The sequence below is a fragment of the Durio zibethinus genome, chromosome 4, assembly GCF_047325235.1.
Source record: "Durio zibethinus cultivar Kanyao isolate XHJ-2024 chromosome 4, ASM4732523v1, whole genome shotgun sequence".
Taxonomy (NCBI): Eukaryota; Viridiplantae; Streptophyta; class Magnoliopsida; order Malvales; family Malvaceae; genus Durio; species Durio zibethinus.
Genome location: NC_143165.1, coordinates 5638557 through 5657899, shown reverse-complemented (window position 1 = coordinate 5657899; position 19343 = coordinate 5638557). Strand labels below are relative to the sequence as shown.

The 19343-nt window shown below is 32.9% G+C and overlaps 3 protein-coding genes and 2 pseudogenes across 4 annotated transcripts; 4 read left to right on the top strand and 1 right to left on the bottom strand.

The window, feature by feature from the left end:
- Positions 1-52: 52 nt before the first annotated feature.
- On the top strand, positions 53-1008 carry LOC111288456 (late embryogenesis abundant protein At1g64065-like). The gene has a single exon (XM_022879355.2). The coding sequence runs from the start codon at positions 183-185 to the stop codon at positions 843-845; it is 663 nt and encodes a 220-aa protein (XP_022735090.1). The 5' UTR covers positions 53-182; the 3' UTR covers positions 846-1008.
- Positions 1009-2684: 1676 nt separating this feature from the next.
- LOC111288742 (uncharacterized) lies at positions 2685-9553 on the top strand (annotated as a pseudogene). The gene is made up of 15 exons (XR_016341400.1): positions 2685-3527; positions 3617-3703; positions 3951-4055; positions 4352-4426; positions 4847-5018; positions 5324-5639; positions 5743-5946; positions 6030-6506; positions 6620-6849; positions 7099-7287; positions 7526-7689; positions 7809-7961; positions 8046-8123; positions 8453-8662; positions 9094-9553. The product of XR_016341400.1 is annotated as an uncharacterized LOC111288742 (transcript).
- LOC111288510 (BTB/POZ domain-containing protein POB1-like) lies at positions 9528-12557 on the top strand (annotated as a pseudogene).
- A 1308-nt stretch (positions 12558-13865) lies between these two features.
- On the top strand, positions 13866-14531 carry LOC111288513 (eukaryotic translation initiation factor 1A-like). Its single transcript, XM_022879431.2, has one exon. The coding sequence runs from the start codon at positions 13901-13903 to the stop codon at positions 14336-14338; it is 438 nt and encodes a 145-aa protein (XP_022735166.1). The 5' UTR covers positions 13866-13900; the 3' UTR covers positions 14339-14531.
- Positions 14532-15979: 1448 nt separating this feature from the next.
- On the bottom strand, positions 15980-18872 carry LOC111288512 (protein CURVATURE THYLAKOID 1A, chloroplastic-like). The gene is made up of 5 exons (XM_022879430.2): positions 18425-18872; positions 17237-17325; positions 17003-17110; positions 16650-16721; positions 15980-16242 (listed from the first exon to the last, which is right to left on the bottom strand). Exons 1-5 carry the CDS (start codon positions 18582-18584, stop codon positions 16177-16179), a joined length of 495 nt encoding a protein of 164 aa, XP_022735165.2. The 5' UTR covers positions 18585-18872; the 3' UTR covers positions 15980-16176.
- Positions 18873-19343: the final 471 nt, after the last annotated feature.

Genomic DNA, 19343 nt, shown 5'->3' with positions numbered 1-19343 from the left:
AACACAAAAAAAAAAAAGAAAGTCTAAATCAAATGATATGTCAATTGAAACAACCCACAAAAGTCCACCACTTACACTTCCACTTGCATTACTAAAAGATTATAAAGCCACAAACAAAATCTCCTAAACCAACAAATTCCTCTAACTGATCATCCCATCATTTCCTTTCCCAACCTCCTGCCATGGTGGAAGGGGATCAGGTAAGGCCTCTAGCACCGGCTACAGACCTTCCAAGCAGTGACAATGGAGAGGCTGCTATGCACCTGAAGAAACTTCGACGCAAGAAATGCATCAAATGTTGCGGTTGCATTGCAGCTCTACTCGCCATCCAAGCTGTGGTGATCATAATTTTAATCTTCACAGTGTTTCGAGTCAAGGATCCAACCATCAAAATGAACGGTGTCACTGTCACTAATCTGGAGCTCATCAATGGCACCACAACCCCAAAGCCAGGGTCCAACATCTCTGTCATAGCCGATGTTTCAGTCAAAAATCCCAACGTAGCATCATTCAAGTACAGGAACACCACCACAACACTTTACTATTATGGCACAGTGGTCGGAGATGCCCGAGGTCCGGCGGGCCATGCAAAGGCCCGCCGGACCATGCGGATGAACATATCCGTTGATATTATCGCGGATCGGCTCTTGGCCAGTCCAAATTTGACTGCGGATGTGAGCTCCGGGACGTTGACCATGAGCAGCTACTCGAGAATTCGAGGAAGGGTCAATATGTTAAACATTATAAAGAAGCATGTGACTGTAAAGATGAATTGCTCCATGACAGTTAACATCACCAGCCAGGCAATTCAAGAACAGAAGTGCAAGCGAAAAGTTGATCTCTAGACTCTAGGCTATGTTTGCCTTGCCCGGTTTATATATATACATATATATATATATATATGTATGTATGTATATAACATTAGATACAATATAAGATTAGGGATTTAGTTCGGTTGTTTCATCCAGCCACTCGAAGTGGTGTTCATTACATTTTTTTTTTCAAGAGTAAAATACACAATTAATCACTCAATTATATGAGTGTTTTTAAAAATGACCGTCTAATAATTAATTTTTTTAATTTAGTTACTTAAATTTGAATATGTATATTTTTTTTCACACAATTGTTAGTCTATAACAACAAGCTAACATAATATTATCACATTAGCTAATTATGTATTACGTGAAATTATCACATCAACGATCATGTATCACATGACATTGCTACATCATTTGATATGCTACATAATGTATTGATAGTTAGTGTGAAAGATGATGTGGCAGTATTATATAGTACTTGATAATTGATGTAGTAGTACTATGTCAACATGTCATTAAAAACTAACGGTTAAATGATAAAAAACATATTTATTTAAATTTAAGTGATTAAATAAAAAATTAATAGTTAGTAACTATTTTAAAAATACAAGTATAATTGAGTGATCAATGATATATTTTATCATTTATTCAAATCATAATATTTGTAATTTTTTTCTATATTCAAATTACGATTTTCTTTGTAAAATATATTAGATACTATATAGTTATGTGAACATGTGGTTTGATTATAATTTTTCTTGAAAAAATTGATTTTAGTGCTTCAATTTAATTTAAAATGATTTTTTTATTTGTCATATAATCGCTTCTATATTTTTTAATAATGCAAAACATACCAAAGAGGAATAGGTACTTTGTCACCTAAAATTAGATTCAACAATTTAATATTTGTATCGTATAAAATATTATTAATTTATGTATTTATATTATATTTTTTTATAAAAATTAAGTATTATAATTTGTGTTAATATAAAAATATAAAAAATATTTTTTCATTTTATTAAATTTGTATATAATTTTTATTAAAATTTTAAATCATTTTACATTCATATATTTTTTTATCATTTTGTATCATATTTTAAATTATCAAATCTACTTAAAATCAAATGATAATAAATAGAGATGTTATTTAATATAAAATTATAAAAAAATTAAATTATAATACACATTAGATAACTTTAATAGACCGTTATCACATATAAACATAAATTATTATGTGACAAACTAAAAAAGATGTATAAAATGTAAATCACGAAACATGATTATGATGTTACATTAAACCTTCAAACTAAAACTTAAAATTTAGTTAGATTTGTATCTTCAAAATCTCTACTTCAATATTTTTTGCAGTGATTAATTCTTGAATAATAGAATTGCTATTAATAATTTGACCTATCCATAGCCCATTGTGCATTGAGATGACTTTCTTTGAAAACAAAAGAAAAAGGAAGAAGGGGGACGTGATGACAACTAGCTCCCCTGCTCATCCATAGGACCACTTTCTTTTTGTGGGATTTCTCTCAAATTTGGCAATGTTTAATGGTCGAGGCAAAGTCACAAGTACCCTACATTGTTTAAATTGTTAATAGATTTATCTATTGTTTGAAATGTTCATGCCTTAACCTTTTCCTGACATCTTTATGAAATTATATGTATTTCCCTGTTTTTGAAAATGCCCAAGCATTGGCTTCACAAAAGTACGCTTAAAAGTACAGATATTTTAACAATTATCATTTTTTTTCAAAGACAGAATACATTATTAATTCAAAATCGAATGATTTGAAGTAACGTTAAATCGAATATAAATCACAAAGCACACGCCTAAATTAATGACAGGGCACGCTAGAACGAAGGGAACAATAGATTTGTCGACCGAAGTATCAGCTCACAGGCAAAATCTTACTTTGTCTGTACCCTTTATCTTAAGTGTTTCATCCACTATTTCTCACCTTTATCCCTTTTTTTTTCCTCCGACTCTGTCGCTCTCTTGCTTTGCTTCTTCGTGAAAATCTGTTAAAAAAAACCCAAAAAATGAGAAATCCATTGCCATTTGCCAACTGCTTTGTTCCTCTTTGACAATTCAATGCCATTGTAGCCATATCTGTTTACTCATAATATTCACAAGCTTTCTCTGTTTCTGTAATAAATGAACCATAGAACACATAACACACCCTTGCAGTCTTGTCTTTGATTTGTTAGTTGGGTGTGTTTTTTTTTTTTTTTCGTTTTTTTTAATTGAGCTGGTTTTTTGGGATGAGAATGTACATGGGTTCCTTGGAAAGTGGGATTTCATTGAAGAGAACTCGTAGTAGAAACGAAAGAAACCCGTTTTTAAGCCGACCCAGATCGAGTTTTTCTCCTTTTTTGCTCTTGAAGAAGCTAGATTATCTCCAATGGATTTGCACGGTTGCTGTTTTCCTGTTCTTTGTGGTGTTCTTTCAGATGTTTTTACCTGGTTCAGTTGTGGACAAATCTCAAGATTCCTTTTTGGGTGATAAAGATTTTGTATTTGGAGAATTGAAGTACTTGAAAGAGATGGGAGGGTTGGATTTTGGTGAAGATATCAGATTGGAACCATGTAAGCTTTAAGAGAAATTCCAGAGAGAAAAGAAACAAGTGCATTTGGATTCTTCATCTGGTTTCAACAGGAGTCAATGCCGTTTTCAATGTAGAAAGCCTTAGCTTGCGTTGGTTAGTGCAAAAATTCATTTACTTTTGTTCATTCAATGCTGTTATTACTTATTTATAGTTTTTTTTTCTTTCAAAATTTATATTTGAAGGTGTTTGCTGATCTACTGGTTGACCCACAACAATTGCTAATGGTGACCATTGCAACTGCATTGAGAGAGATTGGTTATGAAATTCAGGTAAATGACATTGAGTTCTGGACATTTCATCATTTGTGAGTTTTATTTATTTATTTTTTTTGGGTTTTAATAGTTAGAAATCTGGTTGTGAGTCAAGAACACTCTACATGTCTTTTCAGTTGATAACTTCGTGCTTATATTGCTGGGCATGTTGGAAGTGATAGTAGTGACTATGACTTACAAAATCTTAGCAAATGAAGTAATGGATTCATCTTAGCTTCATGTGTTTTAATTTCTTCCTTGGAAGGTTTGCTCCCTTGAAGATGGTCTTGTGCACAATGTTTGGCAAAATTGGAGTTCCCATCACCATTCTTAACGACAATTCAAATGAAATCGGAGTTGATTGGCTGAAGTATGTGCGTTTGTTTGTTAATCTGTAATAAATCCACTTTAGGATTGATATTTTACATGACAATGTTTAATTAAATGTCTTCATCTTACATAAGCAATTAGTGGACTATTTATATATTTATTATTGGTTATTTGCATTAATTCTAATATTAAGAAATTTGATTATGTAATTGTGGACTTATTTCGCTTCCATTCAAGATAACCTATCCTTCTTTTTTCTTCAAAATGATTGACTTTTTCCTCTATAAAGTTTTTTTTTTTCCTTTCAATATGTAATTATGATATATCATTTTGCAGCTATGATGGCATACTTGTCAGCTTTCTTGAGGCCAAGGGTGCATTATCTAGTTAGGATGCAAGACAAACTTCCAAGTTCCAAATTCTTCTCCTGCTCCTTTTCCCCTTCTTTATTCCATTCTCTTCCCGATAGACTCTTAGTCATTTTCTGCTGAAGAAGACTTATTACACCACATCTAAGGACAAACTGCAATTCTCAGAAGTTAGAATTTTTACAAATGAGCTTGTTAGTTATTAATTAGAAATCATAAAATTGAGTTTTTTAAAAAGAAACTTTAGGCTTTTGTTCAGCTAAAATACTTGATTTTTAATTTTTCATCTGGCTATACTCTGTACTTTACCTATTGCTTTCAGAATTTTAAGATCATTGCTTTAGCATACATGCTGAAGACTTCAATTTGTTTTACTTCATTCTTTGCGATGTATGGTTAATAGATTCGTCTGGAAGAGGTACTTGTTTGAGTCAATTAACATGAATGAGTTTACTTGTTATAGTTTTATGCAGGAACCTTTCAAGTCTCTTCCTCTTATATGGACCATTCATGAAAGAACTCTTGCTGATCGTTCTAGACAATACACTTCAAGTAGGCAGATTGAGCTTGTGAATGATTGGAAAAAAGTTTTCAACCGTGCTACTGTTGTTGTCTTCCCAAACTATGTTCTTCTGGTAATATTTATTAGATAATTAATTATTTGTTTGCTAACATATCAGAAGCTGAAAATGGTGAAATGGTATAGGTTTTATGTTTAGTCCCATTGAGAAGTTCTGAACAATTGGATAAGTGTATGCAACTAAGTGGTAATGCTCCTATTTATTAGAAAATGTTCTAGTAACTGGTTTATATATTGAGCCTATTTCTACTTCAATGCCTAGTTTGTGTGACTTTATTCGCCTAATGCTCATGCTTCTAAGAGTGGTTTTTAATTTGGCATTCGTTTCTAGTGATTTATTTCTTCCTGTACCTTCTGCAGATGATCTATTCTACATTTGATACAGGGAACTATTTCGTTTTTCCTGGTTCTCCTACAGAAGCATGGAAAGGAGAAAATGCAATGAATATGTATAACGATAAGCAGCAATGAAGATGGGTTATGGACCTGCTGAAGTTCTCATTGCAATTGTTGGAAGTCAATTTATGTACAAGGGCTTGTGGTTGTAGCATGCACGTATTTTACAGGCTTTATTACCACTCTTTGCTGACTTTTCATCTGGTAATAATTCAAATTCCCATCCTAAGATCATTGTTTTAAGCAGTGATCAACAAGCAACTACAGCATGGCTGTTGAGGTATGGCCATAATCACTTTACAGAGTGCTCTGGTTAAATTTATATGTGGACATAGTTCTAAAGCTTCTCATATCTCCATATCACATATCTTTCTTTTCCCCAGCGAATTGCTCTTAACTTGAGATATCCAAGTGGTGTGGTGAAGCATGTTTCTGTTGATGGAGATGTCGACAGTGTTCTGAGCATGAATGACCTTGTGATATATGGCTCATTCCTCGAGGAGCCATCATTTCCCAAAATTTTAATGAAAGCCATGAGGCTTGGGAAACCAATCATAGCACCAGATCTGTCCAATATCAGGAAATATGTAAGCTTCTATCACTGTTTCCTTTTGATGCATATTCTAGTTCATCAGGCAGACTACTTACTTTGTATTGGCAATAACATCAGGTAGATGACAGGGTAAACAGCTATCTTTTTCCTAAGGAGAATATTAAAGTTTTGACACAGATCATAATGCAAGTGAAATCAAAAGGAAAATTGTCACCATTGGCGCGCAACATTGCTTCAATTGGGAGAGGAACTGTTAAAAACTTGATGGTTCAGGAAACTGTTGAAGGCTATATCTTGCGACTGGAAAATGTTCTCAAGCTTCCATCAGAAGTTGCACCTCCTAAGGCTGTCATAGAAATTCCTTCAAAGCTGAAAGAAGAATGGCAGTGGAATCTATTTGAGGGTTTTCTAAATTCTACATTTGAAGACAGGAATTCCAAATTTTTAAACAAGTTAGAGGAACAGTGGAACTGTTCTCGAAGAGAGAGGTTTGGTTCATTAATTGCTATGAATGATTCATTTTCATATGAGATTTGGGAGGAAGAAACAAAGATGCATAGTATCAATACTAAAAGGAGACGGGAGGAACTAGAGGTAAGAACTGTTCTGGGAAATAGAATACTATCCACAAATAGCTGAACAATTTCGGCAGTCTTTGTTTAGGTTGCTACTTAATGAAGCTCCATGCTCTTTAAAATATGTTGTAGTTGAAAGATAGAACTGATCAACCTCATGGCACCTGGGAAGACTTATATTGAAATGCCAAGAGGGCTGACCTTGTGAGGAATGACTTGCATGAAAGGGATGAAAGAGGGCATGAAAGGGATGAAAGAGGGCTTGAAAGGACTCGTCAACCATTGTGTATTTATGAACCTTTGGTGAAGGAACCTGGCCTTTCCTGCACCGAGTTTCATCGTGGAATTGGATTGGTGACTTAGTGAAAGCATCATATTGGGTTTGCATTTTTGTTTTATTCCACTATTGATTTACATAAAATGAAATTTAGAAATTCTATTGAAAGTTACTTTTAAACAATTAGATTCCCATTTCTCCTTTTATGAAAGAAATAAAAGTTGTAAAAGGAAGAGTATGCATGGCTGGAATCCTTAGTTTTGATGAATCTGCATGAAGCAGTGGCAACTTGTATCCTGTAGTCTGATTTAACTATGTCTGATGGGTGTTGCAGTCCACTAAAGGTTGAAGACCCAGGATGGATGATGTTGATGGACCATCTCGTCTGCATCTGCTTAACAACGCATACTACCGAGATACTCTTGGTGAATATGGGGCCTTTGTTGCAATTGCTAACCGGATTGAACGTCTACACAGGAATGCCTGGATAGGTTTTCAGTCGTGGAGAGCAATCGCTAGGAAGGTATGTTAATGGGTGACCTCCCCCACCCCCCCCCCCACCCCGAAAATTTTTTTTCTTGTTTCTTTATTTTCCTTCAGAAAGCTCTTTTACCTCTTCATTTTAAACACATCTTTTTTTTTTTTGTGGATTAATTGATGAGAATTATGTCATTTGGCTTAGCAACACCTTAAATGAAATATATTGTGTTCTTCTATTTGTGCACTTGACTCTTTCATATATAATTGTGGGGTGAAAACAGGCATCCTTGTCTGAGATTGCTGAAACTTCATTGTTAGACGCCATTGAAAGGTGCAAGTATGGTGATGCACTTTACTTTTGGGTTCAGATGGACATGGATCCAAGAAATAGCTTGCAGCACGACTTTTGGTCATTTTGTGATGCTATAAATGCTGGAAATTGCAAGTAAGAGCTGTAAGGTTTATCAATTATTTCAAATGCAAAAGCATGGAATTTTACAAAAATGCATAAATATATTTACTGTACTATCATATTTACTTGCCTCATTTATCATTTCATTGCAGGTTTGCATTCTCTGAGGCTCTTAAAAGGATGTATGGCATAAAGCACGATTTGACTTCGTTGCCATCCATGCCTGAAGATGGAGGCACATGGTCTGTTATGCAGAGTTGGGCTTTACTAACAAAGTCGTTCCTAGAGTTTGTTATGTTTTCGAGGTGAGAGTTGTTACACTTAATGACTTCTCTCCATGAACACTTTAAACTACGTCAATTTGTAAACTCAACATGTATCATTTGCAGGATGTTTGTGGATGCATTAGATGAACAACTGTATGATAAGCACCATCAAAGTGGTCACAGTTACTGAGTTTCTCAAAGGTAGCTTGCTTATTTGGATTGATCTTCTCTTTCAGACAAGATTTAAATTCAACAACTTTGTTTGCTCCATTTCTTGCTATTAAAATCAATCTAAAACTAGAAAACTACCCGCGCCACGTGGAAAGAAATAGGCATGCTATTAACTTGCTTTTTTTTTTTTACTCGGCTACTTTTGGAAGCACAAAATTCGATCAGGATGCTGCAAAATTCCATATTTTACAGAATATAGATCTCACCCCTTCTGTGCTCCTTAAGGGAGTAGATTCCGATATACTTTTTTGCAAGTCAATTAATTCTGCAGTATTCAATGTAGTAATTGTGTTGTACAGGACAAGCATTGCTACTCACGAGTCCTTGAGCTACTTATAAATGTTTGGGCGTACCACAGTGCACGGCAGATGGTATACGTGAATCCTGGGACTGGTATGATGCAAGAATACCACCAGTTCAAGGGCCGGAGGGTAAAATGTGGGTCAAATGGTTTTCCTCCACTTTAAAGGCTATGGATAAGGATTTGGCAGAGATAGGGGTGTAATCGAGTCGAATTGAGTTAATACAGTGAAAAGTTTGAGCTCAAACTCGACTCTTAACTCGTGATTCGGTATTTAGTTCGAACTTGATCGAGTTTTATTTTCTTAGCTCGAGCTCGATTCGTGATCGAAATCGAATTACTCAAATTCGTTCGATTAAACTCGATTAATATATAAAAAAAGCTCGATTATTAAATTTGATAAAAACTCGATTATTTATGTTCGAATTTAAATTCTAATTCGAGATATTTTATTAATAAAAATAATAAAAAATATTTAAATATAAAAATTTAATTATATTCACGAGCTACTTGAGGTATAAGAATATTCAAACTCGATTCGATCGATGAATCGAGTTATTCGAGCTTGAGTTTGATTCGATAATAATCAAATCAAATTTGAGTTTTATTCGAATCGAATCCGAATAGTTTGTAGATGAGGTCGATTTAACCATCCTAAAAGACTATGGTTATGGCATCAACAGGTGAGGATGTCTGGCAAGGTGTACTTGAGAGAGACAGAGAGAAAGCAACGCAACCGGCAGAAAGAGAAAAGGAAGCAAAAAAGTAAGGATAAACAAGAGAGGATGAGACATAAACACCATCAGAAGGCATAAGGGAAGTATGTAAAAGTGAAACCCCTTACTGTAAATATGGTAAACTCAAATTCAACAATAGTAACATCAGGTTAATTTTCAACTGTGTTTTGCAACCTTAGCAGTTGATCTAATTTGATAATTCTTTAACTTTGTATTCTTTTTACCCTTTTTTTTCATTCTATTCCATATTTTTGTCAGAAAGGATGCATTATTTGTTTACATGTGAGTATTTTTGTATGTAGCTAACAGCATCTTTCTGGTCATTGATATTCACGAATGGCTCAAATTGTATGGTAGTTCTCTCCCTTTTTCTGCTCAGTTTCAAATTCTATTCCAGCCAGTTTCAAATTCTATTCCAGCGACTGAACTTCTCCTACCCATGGAATTGATTTGGGTGAGTTTGCACTTAATGCTGTAAACCAACCGAATATGAACAAACGAATGTATATATGTGATTTGTTCATTTATTTTTAGAAATGTTCATGTTCGGTTTGTATTCGTTAAAAAAATTATTCTATTTATTCATATTCGACTATTTAAATAATAAATTATTCATGTTCATTTTATGTTCGTTCAATTAAGTTAAACGAATTCATTTATAAATATTAAATAAACATATATAAACGAACATATTCATAAATAGTAAATAAGTCATAATCAAACAAATTTAAATAGATCTTAAATAAATATAAACGTTGAACAAGTATAAACAAATCTAAAAATAAGAACGAACTACCCCAACTCAGCATTTCTTCCATTTTCCCACCTGTAAATACAACAGACACTATAACCATAACCTCCTTCCTTTTGCAGTTTACACTTACAAATATCCAACTCCAACTCACTTTCCCTCAGCCTTCTTCACCGTTTCCTTTCCCTCTGCTCTCTCTCCATTAAGAGAGAGAGAGAGCGAGCCTGAAATGGTGAGAATTACGTGTTGGAGATAACCTTAATATCTGCGCAAGGACACAAGGAACCATCCTCTAAACTCCGCCGCATGCAAACCTACGCCTTCGCTTGGATCGATCCTTCTGTCAAGCTTCGTACTTGCGTTGACCGTGTCGGCGGAGGAAACCAACCTGGAACGATAAATTTCTCTTCAAGATTTCATCGGAGTTTCTTTCTAGCCAAACGTGTGGGGTCTCAGTTGAAATTTTCGCCGTCGGTGTCCTCGGTGATACCCTCCTTGGCAGCGTCAGGTTCCTTTTGAGTAACTTTCTTCCGCCTGGTTCTGCCTTCAAAGCTGTGAAGACTCCGTCTTTCGATGCAGTTCAAGTCCGCCGACGCTCTGGTAGGTTCCATCGGGTTCTCAACATTGGCGCTACAGTTCTAGGCGGTGCCAATGTCCCGGCCATGAACAGTTCCCGCCATCAGTTTCCGTGATCTTATCCGAGAGAGTCTCCATTCAAGGACACACCGGAGCATTAACAAGTCAAAGTCTACATCCATGGACGTTTGTGATTGGACGAACTCGTTATCATCAACGGCGTCAACTGCTTTGAGCGTGTGGAATAAGATGATTAAGGAATTGGAGGGAACAAAGCATGCAAGGTCATCATCAGACGGCGGAGGATTTGTGTGCGGATTGGTGTCGTCGCCCAGGAAGGCTGCATGGGTCAACGCCCCCATGTTCAGTCAAAGCTTTAATGAAGGGAAACTGGTGAAGGGATGAAAAGATTCATGTGAAAAGATTAAGGAAGAAAAGATTCAATCCATTTACGTTTGATTAATGATGTTTCAAAAGTGTTATGATTCGTCGGTATGTTTTACTATGTTTTTTTGCATACTGATTCATGGTAATGAGTTTCTCTTTCTTTGTTTCTTATGTTCTGTTGTTTGTACACTGAAAGAATATTAAATTGTAAGCCATTTAGTTGTTTATGATTTTTCTAAGAGTTCATTGAATTGCATTCGGAAAAATTCTTAGCGGAAGACTACAAATTAGCATTCTAATAATTAAAAGATAATTAACACTTTTATTTTTATATTTATTTGACTGAAAAAGATATTACATATGTAAATTACTTTGAACCCGTGATCTCTAAGCTGACCTCATAGAGCTTGCTTGATGTGCTGATGGCTGCTGATAGATTTGAGGTTGCCTCTTGCATGAGATATTGCAATCGGCTATTGCGCGATTTGCCTATGACACCAGAATCAGCTCTGCTTTCTTTGGATCTTCCTTCGAGTGTATTAATGGGTGAGGCCGTCCAACCTTTGACCGATGCTGCAATGCAGTATCTATCTGCCCGTTACAAGGACATGACCAAGTAAGCTCCTGTTCTGCAAGCTTCATGTTCTTTTTTGACACGACGTCGATAGTTTTATTAGCCTGGCAATGTGGTTGCATAACTTGATGAAATTATGCAGATTTAGAGGCTTATTATATATATGTGCTTTTGGGGCACGTTTTTCCAGGTTCCTAGAAGAGGTAATGGCTTTTCCACTAGCTGGGGTTGAGGCAATATTGTCCAGTGATGATCTCCAGATTGCATCTGAAGATGCTGTGGCCACGGCTCAGTACCCAAAACCGGAAGACCGAAGAGAAGTGCTTGGTTCACGCCATGCACAATTTATTCGCTAACCTTATATAACCTACCGGAAGCATAAGAAGGTGTTAACATGCAATGATCTTGGTTATGATGTTGCATCAAAGCTTGGGCTTGAGGCCCTCTTTTTCGCTGCTGAAGCCCCATATAGACAAAGAAGCTTGACTGCATTGGAGTCTGCTACCTTGAACCGTCGCTTTTGTTGAGTGAGCTTACAATTATTGACCTGTTAAGGTGGTGGAATTTGAACTTCCCCATCAGCCCATTGCAACATGGACCAGCAAAGCTCTTACCATTGCTTCGGATTGTTTTTATGCAAACTAATCAAAAATACCACTCGTGTTAAAAAATTAGCAATAATTACATATAAATTTAATAAAATTAAAAAAAAATATTTTATTATTTTATATTGACATAAATTATGACATATAATTTTTATATAAAATATAATATAAATTTATAAATTTTAATATTTTATATTATATAAATACACGAATTATTAAATCTATTTTTAAGAATTCAGAAAAAAGTTTCCGATAGATTTGCCTTCGACTACAAATTTGCGGCAAGGTCAAAGCCGACAGAGGAGTTTATTAACAAATACAAAGGCAAAAACACATTCACTGATGGCAAGGCAGTTGGCTACAGGAATTTATTTGCCATTGCCATACCTTGGACTGCTTTCATGGCTGAAGACAGACTTTACTTCATAAATGGTATCCTCCATCTTGGGGCTGAGTTAACCATCAGGCACTAACAAACTCCTGTTGATGTAGTTTCTGCCCATTTACTTTAGTTCCATTAACCCCTTGTTTTTGGTTGTTGTTCTTTCACTTGACCTGACCAAAGCTTAAGATGTACCAAGTACAACAACGGGTTAGATACTTTTTGTTATCATTTATAAAACGTGATATTTAATAGATTTAAAATTTTAATTATAAATTATTATTTTTAATATTTTTTTAATTTTAAAGTTGCGACTTTCTTTATACTAAAGTCTCGTTTTGTATTATATTTAAATTTTAACACTTAACTTTTAATTTTAATCATATTATAATTTTGAATTAAAAATACTTTTTAACTGTTAAAAGTGAGTCAATTTCAAAAGTTAATTGGGAGCATAGTTGCAATTTGATATTTACGAGTTGAAAACAAAATATCAAATACTAATCAATTATTTATTTTTGATAAAAATAAAATTTTTTCAACATCATATCTTATTTAGATATTCACAGTAATTCCAAACATTCATAAATCTAAAATCATAAATTTTTTCAGCAAATTTTTTATAGCACTTTTCAAGTGTACATTTTTTTTTAAATGGAGATTTTTTAGCTACAATAGTAATATTAAACTATACCTAAAAAAATTCTTTGAAACAGAAAACATAACATTAATTTGTTCGGTATAAATAAAATTTATCTCATTTATTAAAAGGATTTATTAAAAGGATTTTAATATTTACTAGAAAATTTATTCAAAAATTTTCTTTTAATATATTTTGAATTGTAATTATACTAAATATCTACAATGATAAAATTATTTGAGATGATAACGGTTCGAATTAAATTAAATTTGGTTCAATTTTTTTGAATAATATATATTATTATAAATTTTTAAAATTCGATCTAAATCTAGACTGCATTCTTTTGAAATCTAATTGATCTAAATCGAATTTTAATAATTTGGTTTAGCTTAGTTTCTTGATTTTTAATTTTTAAATTATTATATATTATTTTAATAAAAATTTTAATATATTTAAATAGATTATATATAAAATAATTATTTTTATTTTATAAAAATTAATAAAAATATATAATTCAATTCAATTTTTTTATTTTTTACATTAAATCCAAATTTATTATATATATATATATTTAATATTTAAATTTAATTCGAACTAAATAAAAAAAAATCAATTCAATCCTAATTGAATATTAGGATTTTGAATAAGTGTTTATTTTTTTTTCCTCGCCTTTAATAATTATTATTTAAAAATAAATAAAAAGTATTTCGGTACAAATTACACAAGTCACGTGATATTTTACTATAAATAAAAAGAAAAAAAAAAAGAAAAGGCAAAGCCAAAGGGAATCAAAGATGCCGAAGAACAAAGGAAAGGGAGGAAAGAATCGAAAGAGGGGAAAGAACGAAGCCGATGACGAGAAACGAGAGTTGATCTTCAAAGAAGACGGCCAAGAATACGCTCAAGTCAGCCGCATGTTGGGCAACGGCCGATGCGAAGCCATGTGCATCGACGGGACCAAGCGGCTCTGCCACATCCGCGGCAAGATGCACAAGAAGGTCTGGATCGCCGCCGGTGACATCATCCTCGTTGGACTCAGGGATTATCAAGATGATAAGGCTGACGTCATATTGAAATACATGCCCGATGAAGCTAGGCTTTTGAAGGCTTATGGAGAGCTCCCTGAAAATACGAGGTTGAATGAAGGGATTGCCGGTGGGATTGATGAGGAAGATGATGGCGGCGGCGATGATTATATTGAATTTGAGGACGAGGACATTGATAAGATCTAAAGTTTCTTTCTTTTTCTGGTATTCGATACTTGGGAATTTTAAGCTTTATTAAATAGTATTGTTTTTCTCTTAAAACTTGACATGGGTTTTCAGGTTTGATCTTGATTCTGATATTCAAATTCTCAAAGATTTATTGATGAAATCTTTGAGAATTTGTTAATATTGATGATGTTTGTGATTCTGGGTTTTTTTATTTTTTATGTTTCTTAAATTGGGGATTTGAATTTGATTGTTGAATGGCTTTGATTGGGGGGGGGGGGGGGGGTTGTATTTTGCATGGTTTCAGTGTTTTTATGATTCTTGACTCTTCATGATAGTATTAAGCAGAGTCTCCAGGAATTCCTGGTTGTTTCCAGCTTCATGCTTAAGTATTCTTTGCTGCTTAAGGTGTAGCCGAATAGAGCTTTCAACGAATTGTTCGCGTACATGTTCGGTTTTTATTTGTTTATTAAGCTTAATAAATGATATTGAATAATATATTTATGCTCGTTATTAAACGAATTGAATAGGTATGTTTGGATCATTTATGTTAATGAATATACTTATTTAAAGCTGGTTTATTTTTAGTTTATTATTCGTTTATAATAATATTAATAAAATTAAATTTTTATCTTTTATCTTAATTTTATTTTAAAATTTATTTATATTTGTTTGAATTCATTTATATTTGTTTAAGATTTATTTGTTTAAATTTATTTGGTTATAATTTATTTATTATTTATGAATATTTTCGTTTATATACGTACGTTTAAAATTCATGAACGAGTTCATTTAACTTAATTGAATTGAACATTAACCGAACCCGAATAACTTACTATTTAAACCAACCGAATACAAACAAATAAAACAATTTTCTTAATGAACACGAATTGAACATGAACATTTTTAAATTTAAACGAACAAATCACATATATATATATATATTCGTTTGTTCATATTAGGTTTATTTATGTTGATTTCATTTTGGGTTAATGTATAGAATGATCCATAATTTATAATAAAATATTTAATGTGTTATTTAAATTTTAAAAATTTTTAATATAATATTTGAATTATGAATTAATAACTAATGTGATATTTAAAAAATTATTTGTTCGTCACATGCTATCTTTTACGGTTAATTATATTAAATGTGAATATCACTTTAATTAATGGATTCATAATTTAAGTATTATATTAAAAATTTTTAAAATTAAAATATTACTAAATATTTCATTATAGTTTAAAGATTATTCGTAATATTAACCTTTTTGTTTATTTATTTTGTTAGACAGAAGTTAGATTTGTCAATCTTTGCATTCTTGTTACTTGTTAAATACATATAAAATACAAAAATTATCTTGTGACAATTTGTATTCATATGTCGATGCGAAATTGTTTTTTTTTTTTGTCAAATTTATACTTTTATCAAAATTTTAAATCATTTTATTTTCTTATTTTTTTTCATGTTGTTTGATTGTGTCCTGTCCAAAATAATCAAGATTAATGGAAGTTGCAAAATCCATGCCCAGCTTCAACAACAGAGCCCTTTTCATGTTTTACTTTGTTATTCCATTGCCCTTTCCAAGACATGTAAGGCATTTTAACAAATATCTGTCCTATACGAAATAAATTATTTAATACACCGTCAAATTCAATGTATACTTGAATGGAAGAAAAGGGTTGCTTTCTCCACATCATGGCATATATATATGTAAAGCATTATTCAATGAACACAGCAACCAAGAATTCATACAAGGCAATCATCCAATTACAGGATACGGATGTCTCTTTCACAGTGTACAAAGGGACCAAAACGAAAATGCTCACAAATTACTAAGCATGCCAATCTTGTGAGTCTACTCGATTCCGGCAATCTTCTTCTTCAGTGCCTCAATATCCGTTGCTAGTTCTTTCCTGCTTGACTGAGGAAATAAGCATGTTGTCACATGGTTTTCAGTGTCTATAACTCTATATATATCATTATTCTTACTCTAAATACTTTGAAAACCGATAAGGTTTTAATAACATCCCAAACATAAGCCAATTTTAAGACTTTAAAGCGCGAATTTGTAACTCGTAATTTGGAAATAAGAGAAATAATTACAAATGTTAAATTTTAAATTATCAAACATGTTAGATGTTATTTTTTAAAAATGATTATATAAATTAATTAAATTAAATTTCGAATTCATTTTGTTAGTTTTTTTTTTAGAGTGGAAATTAAACGTTTTGAAATTGTTTGAATGAGGAGTAATGTAGAATGTTTTGCCCAATAAAAATTATGTCATTTTTTAAAATGATTGCATGAACGTAATTTAGAAAATCTTACCTTGAAGAGAAGGTATCTGTAGACAAACCATCCTGTATATCCAAGTCCTACCAACTCCATTATCTTTGGAAGCTGGTAAGCAAAGTACAATCAAAAGGGGAGACAGGTTTTAGCAATTTTACTGCTGATTATTAATCAAGAAAATCTAATCTAGACTTGATAATTTTAGACATTGAGATAATAACACAACACAAAAACAATTAAAAGAAATATGAAAGTAATACAATTTAAAATTTTGACAAAAACTATATATGGATTCAGTAAAAACGAAAAAATATATATTACGTGTTTGACACAAAACAGATACGAAACGAATATATGAATTTGTAGATTAATTTACCGGTGTTACTTACCAAAGGGACCGAGTTAATGGCACTAACAAGAATGGATGATACCCAAACTGCAACAATTGCACCGCCACCATAAAGAAGAACTGTGGACTTGTTCTCAACTTTATCCCACTAGTAAACATGGGAAGGAAGCCATGTCAGTCCAGGCCAAGCAGCTTAAAGAGCAAGAAATTGATTATTTAGAAGATATAATGACTGGAATTGTTAATAGTGCTGTATTAAGGCCAATGTATCCACCTTTTCCTTCAAGTCAGTGACAAGATCCCCAGCTTCAATAGAGGGTTCATCTGAGGCTTTTGTTTGGAACAGAGAAAACCTCCTGGATTCTGTTTTTAACATGAAGTGGACATGGATTAAATTGAACAATAAGGTATAGATCCAATCCTAGAAACTTTTAAGAAATGCACATAATCTCAGCAAATGAATAGTTTGAGGGTCTCTCACTGATGAATTAAGATTTTTTTTTGGGAGTGTTCATTAAAACTGTTAACAGATTTACCAACTTTATCGACAAAAAAGTTGTCGAGAAAATTTTGAGGTATCCATAGAAAATTTTCCTTTCAAAATTTTTGCTTTTTTTCAATCTTCAGGGGTGTCCGTGGACATCCTACTTCAAAGCATAGATTTGCTTCTAGGCTCCCATTTACAGCCTAGTGTGAGGGATCCCATTTACGACTAGACCCTAAGCAATAGATTGAGGCTCTCTTTGGTAGCATAATGAGAGGGATTCTCACCATATTATGATATCATTTTACGATTAAATTCTAAATAATAGACTAAGAGTTAGTTTAACATTATTATTAAAATTAAAATAAGTTTTAGTCGAAAAAAGTATGTTTAAAAAGTGTGATAAAAATTGTGATTAAAAATTTTAAGTAATTAATATTATTGTGAAAAAATGCTGTAAGTAATTGAAATGTTTAAAACATTATTACATGATGCATTAGGAAGATCAGAGTTATCAATTACAAATTAGAAGGGCTGCCAGCATAATTAGAAGGGCTGCCAGCATGATGCACATAATACGAAAATAGAACATAAAAATAATACAATTTAAAATTTTAACAATAATTATATATAAATTTAATAAAATTTAAAAAAATTTTATTTTATTGTTTTATGTTTATAAAAATTATGACACGTAATTTTTGAATTAAACACGTTATAAATATAATAATTGTAATATTAATAGAATACTAATATATAAATTTCAGTATTTTCTTATGCAACTACTGTAACACTTTCACCAGCACAACATTTCTGGTCCTAGATCACCCACCACCGCCACCACCATAGATTTCATTTCAATAAGCTCGAATTCACACCCAATAACAAAAAAAGAAAGAATTTTCAGCCTCAAACATGGTGATAGAACAACAGAAGATAAAGTTGACATGCATGTAGATCTTGCAAGTGAAGCAGTACCTGGAATTAGCTTGACGGAAGAGGAATAGGAAGAGGTGGAGACGCGAGGAGGGAGGGGCGGCAAGGCAAAGCAACAGGTGGTTCTAATGGCTACGGGGACACGTGAAATCAAAATGGCGGTGGCTGCCATGGAGGATGATGATGATACTGCTGTCGCCATTTCAAAGTTTCGCTGTTTCGGATATGTGGCTGCTCGAACGCTACAAATCCTATCCTTCGTTGCTTGGCTTTGCAGCCTCTTTCACAGTGTTTTGATCTTGTATGAAGTTGCTATGATTGGTGAGGTTTTGGCGCTCAGCTTGGAACGGTCTTTCGGGTGATCGACACGTGGATAAGATAGGATTCTGATTGGTTCATTCCCTATCTGCAATCCACGTTTTGAGGGGTCTCTCTCTTCGCATATTGTTTTTTTTTTTTTTTTGACAGAAAGAGATCAAACTTTGAACCTACCCTAAGAGTAAAAAAATATTTTATGTGAAGCTCTTTTTATGTTTTATTAGGGGCATTTTAATATTTAAAGAGCAAAAAAAATAGTCTCCGGAGAGTAAGTCAACTTATAGGTAAGGGCATTTTGATCATTTCATTTTAATTAATCTGTCGAGCCGATCGAAAATTTTGATATTCACGTCAGTTCAGCCACTGCAGCAAAGAGCGTTGGATTATTATATCTTGAGTGAAAAATCAACTGTAGTTCGGTTCTACAAGGTCAACCTTAATCTTCTTATGCTAAGCTTGGGCTATCTAAGCCTATAAGGTCTTTTGCTACACAGGTATAAATAGCTCCATTAATTTAGATATTTTTAAACTAACTAGAACTCTTAACTTTAAAGCCTTTAATTCACCTTATTTTCCTTCTTTTTTTTTTTTTTGTTTTCAAGATTTTACCCCTCACGGATAGCTAGACACCAACAAGTTTTTT